This window comes from Durio zibethinus, chromosome 18 (assembly GCF_047325235.1).
Source record: "Durio zibethinus cultivar Kanyao isolate XHJ-2024 chromosome 18, ASM4732523v1, whole genome shotgun sequence".
Classification (NCBI taxonomy): Eukaryota; Viridiplantae; Streptophyta; class Magnoliopsida; order Malvales; family Malvaceae; genus Durio; species Durio zibethinus.
The window spans coordinates 14,324,884-14,340,574 of NC_143179.1; the positions used below are offsets into that span (position 1 = coordinate 14,324,884).

Consider the following 15,691-nt stretch of genomic DNA (forward strand, 5'->3'; position numbering starts at 1 on the left):
TAATTTTCTCATGCCTTTTTGTTATGACAAAAAGGGAGAGAAATATCATATAGACAATTTTACTCGTGCTTGACATACATATGTTTGATTATGCTTATTTCATATATTTGATTAGCATATGTTTGTTAAATTATGTTGGATTATGATACATAAATTAAGGGAGAGTTTTTCCATTGGATTAGGATGCACAAATTGAAGGGAAGTTTTGCCATGCATTGTTTAAGGGGGAGTTTTCCAAAATATCTTTCAAAATCTTAAATGTTTCAAAGAAAGTTTTTCATCAAGCAATTTATTTTTAAGTTTTGTCATATCAAAAAGGGAGAGATTGTTAGCCTTGAATTTATTCTTATTTTGAAATTACAAAACATTAAAGCTAAATAAACTTTATCAAGATTTTGAAAAAGGATTATTTAGTACATGTTCTTAAGTTTTATATTTTGGTACTAAATAAATAATATGATTTTCAAAGCTTAAACAAACCTTTCTTTGTTTTCATATTTCTCAAACCAAATCTATCTTTAAAGATTATTTATTTGAGCTTAAATGAAAGTCCAATTGTTGTTTTTAAAGTGAACTTATTCATTTTGGACTTAATACAATTTGGATAATATTAGTTTTGAGAAATAGATTAATTTAAAAAAGCTGTTTTACAAGAATAAAGTTTTCCAACATCGAACTTGTTTTATTTTTTTTGTATTAATTCACAAAGTCTTAATATTTGAATTTTATATGGTTCAAAGCTCTTTGAGTCTACTTTCTAATGGATTAAACAAAATCAAAATTCAAATTTTCTAAGAAAAGATTTTAAATTTTTACTAGATACTCTGCAGTTGTCAGAAAAATTGCACAAGGCATAACTTTGAAAATTCACTATAATTTGTACACAGTGAATTAGGTTATGAACTTTATATGGATAGAAAGCCCTTTAAGTCTAGTTTCTAAATCTTCAAACGATTTGTGATTTGGATTTGTATAACTCAATTTATGATCAAATTAATAAGTAGAGAGAAAAAGGCAAAACTACCACCCAACATAGACATGATCGATCCCCTCTAGAAGGGATCGATTGTTTTTCAAATAGAATGCTCCCAGGATCGAAAATCCAAAAAAGGGATCGATCCCCTACAAAAGGGATCGATCGATTAGGCTATTTTCAAAAGAAAATTGGTTCAAAACATATACCAATCGATCCCTAAGAGAGGGAATCGACCCCCTGAAGGCCAAAATCACTCCAACGACTATTTTATTAAGGATTCAATGGCTACTTTCACTTCCCAAACACTTCCAACAGCTACTTCTTCAATTTTTCTATAAATTGGGTACTCTAACACACTAAGAAGATTGATGAATCAAGAGAACAAGAACCAACAAGCAATATTTTCATTATCTCAAATAATCAAGAGTTTTTAAAGCTTTAAAGTCTATATCTTTACATTTATTGTATCCAAATTATTTTTGTTGTTTATTCATCATTTTTTTGTCTATACCATTGTATATTTCAAATTAACAAACACCCAACCTTTGAGAGGTTCTTAGAGTTTGCAAAATACTTAAAAAAATTTGTATTGTGTGCTTGTAAGCTTAAGGGAAAGGATAACTCTTAAGAGTGTGTAGTGTTGAGTTTGTAAAGTTTTGATAAGCTTGTTTGTAATCTTCAACACATAATGGATTGGAGCCTTGGTGTGGACAACCAAGAGAAAGGATGTAGGTGCCTTGTGAAGAAGAATCAAACCTCTATAAATTATTATATTTGATTTCTTTATCCATATCTCCTTATAATTTATTATTGTTCATATTTGATTTTAAGTTAATTAATTGTTATTGTTTTCATTATATTTTCATCAAAATGGCTTATTGTCTTAATTTTCATTAAACTATATTGAAATCATTATTTGAAAAGAATTTGAAGAGATCCAATTCATCTCATCTTGGATCACCATCTAACCTATAAAGCTAGCAATTATCTTGGAGAATAATCTAATTCTTATAGAAAATAATAAAAATATTTTATTATCGTGGTGAAGTGATATGTAAAATTAACAATAATTAATTTTAATCATTTAATATGTGAATTAAAAATTTGTTGCATCTTAAAATTATAATTATTTTATATTATAAGTTATTATATTCATTATAAAACGTTTAAAAATAATTTATGTATTTTTTTTGCTTTTTTAATATTTTATATAAATACAATTTTTTTTTATTATGAATTTAATAGATTGATTTTATTTTTTAATTTAAATATTTTTTTACATAATTTATATTATAAAAATCAATTTGCCTATCGATAAATATATTTAATAATTTAATAATATAATAATATTTTATTATAAAATAAATAAATATTACTAAGATCTTACAAATTATTATCTTTAAACAATCTTAAAATTATTAACTTGTGTAACTATTATAATATATATGATATTTTGTACTTTTAAATAAAATAAAATATTTATTTTTAATAATTCCAAATACGATGATTTTTAATTCTCAAAAACTAATAATTATTAATAAAATAAAGTGCTTTAAATCGCGAATATTAAAATCACTTTCGTAATAAGATTATTATGATGATTACATTACGATGATGATTTTAGAAAAAAATACCAAATACTATCTAAAGGTCTGTTTGGATGGAGCATTCCAAGGTAGGATATAATCCCAATCAAGGTATTTTAAAAATAAAAAAATAATTTACTTGTTTAGATAAAATAAGTGAGAATTTCAAATTTTAAATGAAATTTTAAGAAAGAATCTAGGGTGCTAAAATTTCCTCTTAAAAATCCATATAAAGAGATGATTTTTCAGAATTTCTTCAAAAATATTCAATCTCTCTATTACACATGACTTATCATAAAATAAAAAAAAAAAAATAATCTACTATTTTATTTAATTCTAATATATATTTTTTATATTATTAATAGCATCTATATATTTTTATAAATCTATCGATACACATATTACATATTTTATTTATACTTAATATCATTATGTTTTATAATTATTTTTTAATCTAATCAAATTTCAACAAGCTAGAATTTTTTCCAAAAATATTTATTCAAACAAAATAATTACAAATACTAACACTTTAAAATAATATTTTTTAAAAATATTTTCATGCATTCTCACAAAAAAAAAAAAGAAAAACTGAAAGGTATGTGGGAGAGCACTCAGTCAAAATTAGACCAGTCAATTTTAAATAAGTCATGACGATACAATATAAAAATGACATGAAAAGAAACTTTATATTTGTTTTTAAAAAATATGTTTTGTATTTGTTCGTGTTGACATGAATTTTAATATAACATAATTTATGTTTTATACATGTTGATACGTCTATATATGTATAAGACACAAAAAAACATGCTTAAATAAAACATGTCACACATAAACACGTTTAACACGTGACACGACGCGAAAATATATTTAACATATTTTTTATATTTATTTTAATTTAATATAAACATCTAAAGATATTTTCAATTTTTAATTTTTTAATTATGATACCTAATTAGGTATTCAACATACCATATAAAGATTATTTTAAACATTTAATTATGATATTAATTTAATAATTATTATAAAATTATTTTTATATTAATGATATAAATACATATAAATAATAATATTAGTACAATACATCATTATTTTATTCTTTAATCTTTAGTAATTTATCATTCATGATTTGATACCAAAAATTAATAAATTATGTATATATTTATAATTGTTATATTAGCAATGTATATATTAAAATTTATATATATATATAGATGTTAAATGCATATTAAATGAGTATAAAATTTTTTATATTTTTTAAATATGCAAATATTTTTTATATTAGTAATGCATATAATATATATAAATTTTAACATATTAAATATATATTGTTCTTTGTAACTTTTTATAATAATATTAAAAAACAATTTTTTATTAAAAAAGAATTTAGAAAGACAAATATACATTTAATTGTTAATAACAAGTAACATCTAGCAATATGATCATTGATAAAGTAAAACAAATCCAAATAATATAAATATACAATAATATAAAATAAATCCAAATCATATAAATATACAATAATATATTATGATGATTATAAATAATATTTATATTGATAAGAAATTATATGAGCATCTTAACAACATAAATTATGATATGCAACTATTTTAAATTATAAGAGTTAAAATAAGAGATTATATATTTGAAATTAAAAATAATATATATAATAATAAAAAAAATTAAATAATTTATTCTATATTACATAATATGATATTCTTAAAATATAACTTATAAATTATTGTTATTTTTTAAAATACTTTGATGCTAGTAGGTTAGTATGCCTTGAATTAGATATGATGTTTGATGATACATATTTACTATTTATTTATGTATATCAATGCTATTAGTATATATTAATGTTGTTTATGTTTATTTGTATATATTAATATTATTTATATTAATCGTATCATATCGAATATAACACATATAATAAATATATCGTATATAAAATTTAAATAGGATTTATAATTTAAATTATTATATATTTAAATATGATATAAAAATACGAATCTAATAAAAATTAACGAGAAGTTAAACACCAGCAGGATGAAGCAAAACAAAAGGAGCAATTGCAACTTGCAAGGCAACGAAACGAACCTGAGGGACAAAATCGTAATATCCCGAAAACAGTATCAAATTCAAAGACGCAAGCGCTCCAATAAGACTTCAGAGCATCCCCACGCATTTCAAGATCATTTCAACAAATTGCTCGGCGGGATTCGATTCGCTGACTTCCCATATATGTCCATCCCTACCCTGTAATATATAATTACACTATTATCACTAATTTTTTATTTTATTTATTTCATTTCATTCATCAAACATAAAGCCTCTAGCTTTTCACTCTGTTTCAAGTACGAGCACCTTTGTTGGTGGCGAAATGGCGATCCGAAGAGCGATGTCAGGGCGGACGGCAGTCGTTGGAGCGCGATCCATGTCGTCGTGGTGGCGTAGCGTGGAGCCTGCTCCCAAGGATCCTATTCTTGGTGTTACCGAGGCTTTTTTGGCCGATCCCAATCCCGATAAAGTCAATGTTGGAGTCGTACGTTTCTTCTCCTTTCTTTCTTTCCTTCTCCTACGTTTTTGTTCTTTGACTCCTCTGTTTTTGGCTGCTCTCCTTTTGAACGACTTTACGAAAGCGACAATTTTCATTTTTGCTTTCTTAAAAATTTGTACTACTTCGTTTTGAGCTAATTATGTAAATCTCTTTTGTGTGGTTTTGTTTTCGGTAGTTTCTTAGCTACCAAACAGAAAAAATTAGTCGCCGTTTCTCTTTGCTACGTATGTACTTACTTTTTTACTTTGTCGAAAGTGGGTTAAAAAATTTAAAGGTAAAAAAAACCAATGCAGTAAAATCACAAGTATCTGAGTTGATGTAAAGAAATAATATCTTTATTTGTGGTATAAATTTACTGCTATAACTTTTGGTTTTGTAGCGTATTTTTTTCCCTTTTGAATAAACTGTGAATAGTAAAAAATGAGAATATTAACCAACTAATACTGGAAACTTATTTGTTTGTCTTTTTATTTCAATTTTCTTTTTGTTGTTTTAGGCACAGATAGCAGTTAAGTTGAATTCTATTTTTTGGGATTAAAGTATGAATGATACAATAGTAAATAGGAATTGAGCTTGAACAAACAGAATTCTCATTTTCTTTCTGAAAATGTAAAAGCAATAGAGTTGTTGATGTTCAGGATTTGTTTTCAGGGTGCTTACCGTGATGATAATGGAAAGCCGGTTGTTTTGGAATGTGTTAGGGAAGCCGAGCGAAGGATTGCTGGACATTTGAACATGTAAGACAGAGCCGGTTGTTTGAATGCTTTTCATTGTCACATTTTGCCTTGTTTTTTTACTACATATTCTATAGATAATTGCCTACATTTTCAATTAATTTTACTCATTATTAACGAGTCCAGTTGGAGTTTTATTCAATTTCATATTGATGGTTAGTAACTTTTTTCCGGTCCCATGCAATTGACCTTTTTATCTTCCGCTTTCCATTTGATTCCTTCACGATGTGGTTATTCAATGGTTGAGATCGTGGTCGATAAGTCTTTCTAGAATATTCTTTTCTGGCCCTTCGCTAGTTGCTTCTTCTTCTTTTACATAAAAGGTAGTCATATTATTATTTGATACAATAACAATAATAAACTAAGTCTCATAGCTTATAATTCTGGGATTGATTGTATGAAAGATTAAAAAAAAAAAGAAAATCATGTTAAATATTTGTTTTGAATTTTTTTATGCCACTTATTTTTATCAATAATAATCTTTTTATGTTTTTTCTTAACCATCATATCATTTCTTATCAGTTGTATCCATATTTTTCGTGATCTATCTCTATAAGTTATGATGCCTCCAAAATTTGGATACTTATTTTTCCTAACGAGTGCACAAATAAATCAACGTTTTGTATGTCCAAACTATTTCAAACGATTCTCTCTCATCTTTTCTTCAATTTGGACTATTTCTAATTTTTCTCGAATTTTTATTTTAATTTTGTCTCTTCTAGTCTTACCACATATTTATCTAAGCATTCTCATTTTGACTACGATCATTTTGTTATTTTTAACAATCCAACACTTAGTTTCATATAACAAAGAAGGCCTTATAGTTGTTTTATATAATTTCACCTTTAACACAAAACATCTTACGCACTTCGCCATCTCACCCATCTTGCTTGATTCTTATGATTTGCATCCCTTTCTATCTCAGCATCGTTTTGAATAATTGATCCCAAATATAAAAAATAACTATTTTTTTGTACTACTTTACCATCCAAGTTAATCATACACTGACCCTTGTTTAGTTGTGATTACTAACTTATATTTACTTCCCTGTCATATTATTATTTGATAGTATTACTAAATTTTGAGAGTTAGTTTGGTTGAATTAGAGGATGAGATATTGATGAATTATGCAGTTACTGAAGAGGGTTGTGTAGGAAGCTTCGACATTGTAAACATTCTTGTTCAACTGGTAGTCTCATTACTGTTAGTATAGATTTCAAAATGATTCATTTTATGGAATCTGGTCTTAGTTCCACCCCTGTGAAATGCCATTTAAAGTAACTAATTGCAACCTTTATCAAAATTATTTAAGAGTGTATAAACTAGAAAGACACTTAAAAATGAAAATTTATTCTTTGTTAGATCTTACCCAGAATCAGAATTGAAGCATCTGGTAGTACATATTCTCACTTTAAAGTACTCTTAAAGTTTGTATCTTGGGAATTATATCTTTTCTGTGAATCTGCCCTTGCTTGCCTAAATATAATACCTGGAGGAAAAAAAAGGGAAAAAAAATTTCAGAAGCTCTATGTTGCTGACTGCTATGTAATTGCTACTGCTACAATCTGAGATCCTCAGACAATTATTAATGGTGGTAACATAGGACCTTGATTTTTCATTTCGAATATGGTATATGTAGTTCAAAAAAATAGGAAAATCTTTTTCATTCTGTCTGTGCTTGACTATCTGGAAGTGATTTCTATTATTGAGCAACTTCTGGGACCAACTTTTTTTGGTGATATCTGGAAAGTAGTTACCATTTTTCTCTACAAACTAGGCCAGCATTTTCTCTCATAAAACCTATATTTGTGCATGTTTATAAGAACAAAACTTCCTTTCATCGTTCTCTTTTATTCTGTTCCTACAAGAACATGGTTCATATAGCACATTTATGTGTTTGACTTTTCTTACATAGCATACTTTGCATGTTCTTTACTGTCCCATAGCAGGATTGTATCGGACCTCATGGTGGATATTTAATTCTTTCAACAATCATTTCAGATGCTGGAACCTATATCTTCAATCACACTACTATTTTCTTATAATTCTTTTATTTTTATTTTTTTTTATTTCTATGGAATTGACAGAAATGTTCTCCTTTTGTTTTCATTTGATAAGGGAATATCTTCCCATGGGCGGAAGTGTGAAGATGGTGGAAGAAACACTGAAGTTGGCCTACGGAGTGAATTCTGAGTTGATAAAAGACAAAAGGATAGCAGCAGTGCAAGCTCTGTCTGGAACTGGTGCATGCCGACTTTTTGCGGACTTTCAAAAGCGTTTTCGTCCTGATTCCCAAATCTATATACCAGTCCCAACTTGGGCCAAGTGAGTGTTCCTGCTGTATTTGTCTTTTATACACTAATTCCTCTTTCTTACCTCATTTTTCTAAGACCTGTACAAGTTCAGTTATAAGATTGAGCGGTTATTATTCTGCCTTCTCTCTCTCAACTTACATTGCTTATAATATGAGTTTCCAACAGCCACCACAACATTTGGAGAGATGCCCATGTCCCTCAGAAAACCTACCATTATTATCACCCAGAGTCCAGGGGTTTAGATTTTGCAGCAATGATGGATGACATTAAGGTAAGCAGGGATCATTCTTCGAAATATGAACATCTGAATTAATATTCGACTCTTTTTCTTCATTTTATGTAGTTGTTCAACTCCCCCTGATTTTATATGTGTATCATCATTGCTAAAGTTACCTCCCTCTTTCTGCACAGAATGCTCCAAATGGTTCATTCTTTCTACTTCATGCTTGCGCTCATAATCCCACTGGTGTGGATCCTTCAGAGGAGCAATGGAGAGAAATCTCACATGAGTTCAAGGTATATACTAAACAGCCCTTTTTCTTTCCCCGAAGTCACTTCTTGAGACAATTTGTACCCTCATGTTCACTTTTTCTGCTTTGGTTTTTTTCCAGTTGTCACTACTTGTTTGCTTTGTTTAAACGATATATTCATTTTTTAGGTGAAAGGTCATTTTGCCTTCTTTGACATGGCATATCAAGGTTTTGCTAGCGGTGACCCAGAGAGAGATGCAAAGTCCATCAGGATTTTTCTTGAGGATGGTCACTATTTTGGAATTGCACAATCATATGCAAAGAATATGGGACTCTATGGCCAGAGGGTAGGATGCCTAAGGTAATTTTGTGTCTTATCGTTATAAATGAATGTAGAACATTTTGCTTATCAAGGTCTGACTTCCTGATACCAATTGTCTGCATTAACCATTGCAGTGTGCTTTGCGAAGATGAAAAACAAGCGGTAGCTGTGAAAAGTCAACTGCAGCAGCTTGCAAGACCCATGTACAGCAACCCACCTGTTCATGGTGCTCTCATAGTTTCAACAATTCTTAGTGATCCAGACTTGAAGAAAGTATGGCTCAAAGAAGTTAAGGTAACATCGCATGGCTTCTTTTAAAAATTTTTGTATCTGGGCTATTTATGCAAAACAACAGCAAGAGCCCCCGCGGAAATGATGCCCTTGGTTGTTGCATGTGTTGGGATTAAGGATGATCATATAAAACCCATGGAAGCATGTACTTTAGATGAATGACAGCACGTGTATAGTTAAGAATGCCCTTTTGGGCTTCCTTAAGAGGGCCAGTTAGGCAGCCCTTACTAAATTGAACCCTTCTAAGCTTCCTTAGGACAGCCAGTTGAGTAACCCTTTTGGGTGGAGTGTCTGGCTGAATATCTGGTTCTCAAATGATTTGTTGACAGATTTTAGCGAATTTTTTATTTTATACTATCAGAGTGCAGTCCTAAAATGAACGTAGTTGTATGTAATAAACTACTCGTCTACTCAATTTTCTTCTAAGATCATCTGAAATTGATTAAACTTCAAACTCTGTCCAGGTCATGGCAGATCGCATAATTGGAATGAGAACTGCTTTACGAGGGAACCTTGAAAAGCTAGGCTCCCCATTATCGTGGCAGCACATCACTAATCAGGTGTGTTAAGTTTGCCAATTACTTCTCTGAGTACAAGCTGGCTTCTTTTATTTAAGTTAAATGATTAGCAATGCTAATTCTTGTAATTTCAAGCAGATAGGGATGTTCTGCTATAGTGGGTTGACACCGGAACAGGTGGATCGCTTGACAAATGAATTTCACATCTATATGACTCGCAATGGTAGAATCAGGTAATATCTCCGAATGTAATTCCTATTGTCCTTCTGGGCTATTATGCACAAATCAAAACTGAATTTTTTTGCTGATGTTGCAAACAAATGCAGTATGGCTGGTGTTACAACGGGCAATGTTGAATATTTGGCTACTGCGATTCATGAAGTCACAAAATCCGCATCCACTTGTTAAACAAGAAAATCTCATATTCTTCCTTCAACTGATATGTGACAAAAAACGAACTCAACAGAATTTTGTCCTCTTTGGAAGGACAATTAAACGAGCATCATTCATGCCCTACTTAGTATTTACTGTTTCTGCATCATTCTCAATTGAACTATTATTAGAATAGAAAGAGGGAAACATTGATCCCACCTGATTGACAAGAAATGACTGGCGCTATCCAATATTGTTGGGAAGCCCTTTTAGTTTGTATAATTTCTAGCTAGTAATAAATCGGTGCAGAAGTATTTTTGAAAGCGTAGTTACAACATTGAATAATGCAGTTCGGAGATGTCATGCTTGCTAATCTTATGAGAAACAAAACAAAGTAATTGAATTCATTCATGGCAGCTAAAGTTGATGCCAAAGGAGACAAATCACGATGATGTAACCTGTACTGGTTTACTAATATTGTACGGTGGCGAATTCAAGATAATTTTTTTGGTTCACTTATAATATATATATATATATATATATATATGTATATATAATTTATAAAAAGATTGAAATAATATACTGTCCAAACCTCTCAATGTACACCACCTGTCTCAAAGAGCCTCGATCTATCTGGGTAATTTGTGAATGCATATATATAAATATATATATATATATATATTGTTTTTGAAAAAGAGTACAATTATGATTATTATTTTTAATAAAGATATTTTGTGGATATTATATTATTAAGGTATATTTATAATGTATATTATAATAATTTTAGAATCTAACATATACTCTTTATTAAATTTTTTTTTTTTAAATCTAAGATATTCTTAATTAATAAGATTTTGACTAGATTTGGTTAAAAATAAAATCTGTAAGACTAATATAAGAAAGATAGCATATTAAAACTAAAATAGGAAAAATTAGAAGTAATAAATTTAATAATCTTTTAAGTTTAACTAAAAATCTTCAGACTTTCATTTTTTCAATTACAAATCTTTAAGCTTTCATTCTCCTACACGAAATAGGTCATATGTGAAATCCATTACATGCAAAGCTTATAATAAGGCCTAATACACTCATGACCCAATATATAAGGCTTAAATTCACACAATGAACCCAAATAGTATAAAATAGCCTAAATATGCTCAAACAGCTTCACAAGTGATCAAGGTAACCATCCTATGCTCCTTCAATGCAATAATTCTATTTGAGTTGAAATTATAAAAGATTAAAAAGTGAATGTAGCTTTTTAGCTCTATAACAAGTTATAAGACCAATAATTTGTACAATTGAGTGTTGGTCTATGTTTTTATCATTATAAGCTAAATTAGCCTCCACTAAATCATCAGGATAGATCCCATCATTTTCCCTCGGTTGAATGTGATTTGCCTTCAAATCAAAATCTTCACTATCTTCCAAATAAAGTGATAAGTCTTTCACATTGAAAATAACAAAAACATTATACTCACCAAGCAAATCAATCTTATAGGCATTGTCTTTCACTTTAGCAATCAGTTTGAAAGAACTATCAGCTCTTGGCATAAGTTTGGACATCCTCTTACTTTGAAACCACTCTTTGCTTAAATGGATTAAAATAAGTCACCTTACTTGAATTGGACTTGTTTGCTCCCTTTGTTGGCAGCTTTCTTATAAACAACTTTTTCCTTTTCAATTTTCTCCTTAACATTTTCATGCATTCTTTTCACTATCTTAGCTTTCTTCTTAGCATCCATACATATTTTTTCATCAATAGGCAATGGTGCTAAATCAAGTGATGTAATTGGATTGAAACCATAAACCACTTTAAACGGTGAATGCTTAGTAGCACTATGCGTACTCCTATTATAAGCAAACTCCACAAAAGCCAAGCATTCATCCCAATTCTTCAAATTTTTAAAAATAATTGCTTTAAATAAAGAAATGCAAGTGATTTTCTTATTGTTATTATTGTTTTAAAAAGCAAAATCAAAAGCAAAGAAATTAAAGTTAAATGCCAATTAAGACCATTAAATCAAAATTAAAGATAACACATAATTAATTTTGTCCGACTCTAAAAAAAATTATGTCTCTAATGGAGTCGTCAAGTTGTCGTAACGTTTTTAGGGACTGTTATAAGAAAATTTTAAAAATCTCAAAATAGAAGTAGTCGCTACCGATTTTTTTTGCTAGGTACGATTGATCACGTATTAAAACTTAACTTTTTTCAAAAATTTTAAAATTATTTAAAATTTATTAAAAAGATAATCTTTAGATCTACAAAAATAGTTTTGGTTTAAGAATATGGTTACGCATAAAGAAGGTTTAACACCCCAATGATATTAATTAATTACATGTTATCTTTTAATTTTGATGAAAATAATCTTACTTTTGATATTTAAACAATGATTCCTTTAAATTTTTTTTATTACAAAAAAAATCGTCTTTTTTTAATTGAAAAATAAATAAAAATATTGTGTATTAAATGTAGATACCGAATTTTGTCTGAAATATTTTTAACATGATTAACCTGACATGCACCAAAGCCATTAATATAGGATCATTACGTAAACCATTTAAGAGGACCATTTACAACCCATAAAAGCCTACAACTTAGCCCATTTAGAGACTAAAAATCAATTCAGGTCAAATCTAATCAAACTTAGTCAATAAAATTAAAATTAGTCAAACAAAATCAAAATTATACAAAAATTTGATCAAAATGGATAAAACCCGGGTTAATTCTCAAAATTCACAACTTAATTAAAATCAATATAGTTTAAAATTGAATTTAGAGATTTTTTAAAACACTAAAAATTTTTATTGCACTTGGGGAAGTACAAAATTATTAAAATACCCTTTAAAAGGTATTTTTGTAATTTGATCTTCCCGAACTCAGATTTTCATGAAACTTTTTATATCAAAATTTTATAATATTTCATGATTTTTGATGCATTTAAAATCACAGCAATACCTCGAGAAGTGCAAAATAACTAAAATATCTTATAGTAGGTATTTTCGTAATTTGGTTTTTTCAAGTTTGAATTTTTGTGAAACATTTCAGATCTTAATTTCATAATATTTTATGAATTTTGATGCATTTAAAATTGCAATAGTATCCCAAGAAATGTGAATGGGTATTTTGGTAATTTAACCTTATTAAGCTCGAATTTTCACGAAAATTATCAAATCTCAACTTTATAATATTTCATGATTTTTGGTGTTTTAAAATTTAAAAAATAAGCATGGGAACATTGATTTCTAAGAAAATGGCCTAAATACCGAAAACATTATATTTTAGAGGCTATAAAAATCCAATTTTTGTAGTAAATAATATGGACCATTAGATCTCTCATTAAATCTTGATTCAATGACTAAAGGTTGCAAAAAAAAAAAAAAAGGCTTGAAATTAAAACAAAGACGAAAATAGAGAAGAAAAAGAAGACGAGGCCCATTCAACCTCGTTACTGTCATATGACTTGTGTACAGAAGGGACAAGCAAGCGGGACAGAAGCTGATGGCTTTTGTGGTAGACAAGTTCTGAGGGAGTAATGGTCAGCCAAGGCAGCTGTAGGGAAGTGGGAAGGAGAAGGAACAGACAAATGGTGAAGCTTGAGAAGGAAGGTTGGTTTTCAATATAAAAAGAAAGGTAGAAACCAGTAAAGAAGGACTGGTTTTTCAAAAAAAGAAATAGCTAAAAAAAAAGACTAAGAGGAGAGGGCTACCGAAAAAAGAAAGAGGAGAAAAGGCCAGAGAAAAATAGAAAAAGCTTGTAGAAAAAAAAAAAGAGGAAGCCGTTAAAAAAAAAGAAAAAAAAAGAAATGAGGTGGGAGTCTCACCAAGAAATAGAAAACTATGACTTTTGAAGAATTGAGAAGAGGTAGCTTTTTGAAACCTTTTCCTAGGACATTGCATGTGCACGTTTTTCCATTTGGGGTTTTATTATCAAAGCTTGCATCTTTGTCTTCTTTTCTGTGTATGTTATGCACGATTGAAAATCTCATTTCTTGTTGACCGCTGCTTATTATGGACCATATATTAAAGCTAGAATTTTCTTTATGTTCTTGGAAAAGATTCATTTATACCTGTTGTTCATCTCCCTTACGTGTGCTCTATGTATGGAAGCTTAAAGCTTCAACCTTCGCATGGTTCTATTGCTCTATTTTTTGTAAAATCAGGTCATAGGTGTTTACTTTCATTAGTCCTTTCATGTTCTGACTTTGGCTTTAGTTTGTAGCATGGTATTCTTTAAGGAAAGGGAAGCTTTAGGTACTTACAGTTCTCTACATTAGTTAGGATTGAAAACAGCCATTACCTTTTTCAATGGTAGCCATAGTTTCATACTGTTATGGAGTTTATCTTGCATTGTCTCTTCCATTATAAGTAATGCTCTATTAGAGTTGGCATCGGGGCGGGGCGGGGTGGTTTTCTGCTTTCCCCGCCTCCGACCCGATGCTTCAATGTTTTATCCGATACCCGACCCTTCCCCGCTCGGAGGTTGTTATTGCCCGACCCGCTAGAATATTATTTACCCGAATTTAACCCGACCCGACCCGAATTCAATATATTACCTATTTAAATTTACCAAAAATGTAATAAATTATAATCTAAATATATTACAAGCATTAACAAATTTAACATAATCACTCACAAATTCAAACTTAGTACATACTATTTTTTTGTCTAGTAAAAATCTCATAAATTCTCATCATAAATAATAGAATTATAAAATACATAAAATATAGTAAATTCAAACTCACAAATTCTTACCATAGATGATGGAATTATGAAATATATAAAACTTAGTAAAATAAAATTCAAATATTAAACAAGCATAAGTTAATAACTAAATTTAAACATAATACATGATACAAGATGAACATCAAAAGCTTAAATCACCACAATAAAAAGCTAAATTGTTTGAACATCCTTTCATCCAACATGATAAAAATCTTTCAAAACCACAACAAATCATTCCATCATCACTAAGCTCTATATCATCATTATCCTCTAACCACACTAGTCCTATAAAATAAAACAATAAGATGAATAAATAAATCTCATAAAATAATATATTTAAAAATAATAATATAAAAAATGAATTAATTAAAAAATATAATATTATTTACCAAACTAGTTATCTTTTCCTCAATCTCACTCTCATCAACATCTTCGTAAAAATACTTTTCTTCTAATGAAATTGACCCTACAAATAAAAAAATAAACTATTAACAAATAATATATAACAACAAAATATAATAACTAACAATATGATAAAATAAAAAATAAAATTGCATAATATACATTATTGTACCTTCTTCTTTAGCCCATAACCAATTTTGACAACATGTTAAAGCTTCTATAGTTGATGGATGAAGTCTATTACGTTGTGCACTCACCAATCTCCCTCCGGTACTAAAGGTAGACTCTGAAGCAACAGTAGAAACTGGTATGGCATAATTATCTCTAACAATAAGTTGTAAGGTCAGAAATTGAGGTCCAGTTAGTTTCCACCAATTCAATATATCAAAATCTCCTTTTCTTGGTATGACTTCTTCATCC

General features: G+C 28.9%; 1 protein-coding gene across 1 annotated transcript; it reads left to right on the plus strand.

Moving 5' to 3' along the window:
* Positions 1-4,697: 4,697 nt before the first annotated feature.
* On the plus strand, positions 4,698-10,464 carry LOC111299691 (aspartate aminotransferase, mitochondrial-like). Its single transcript, XM_022895053.2, has 11 exons — positions 4,698-4,820; positions 4,899-5,104; positions 5,771-5,856; positions 7,972-8,178; positions 8,334-8,439; positions 8,580-8,684; positions 8,827-8,999; positions 9,095-9,254; positions 9,716-9,811; positions 9,908-10,002; positions 10,096-10,464. The coding sequence occupies exons 2-11, from the start codon at positions 4,943-4,945 to the stop codon at positions 10,175-10,177; spliced, it is 1,272 nt and encodes a 423-aa protein (XP_022750788.1). The 5' UTR covers positions 4,698-4,820; positions 4,899-4,942; the 3' UTR covers positions 10,178-10,464.
* Positions 10,465-15,691: the final 5,227 nt, after the last annotated feature.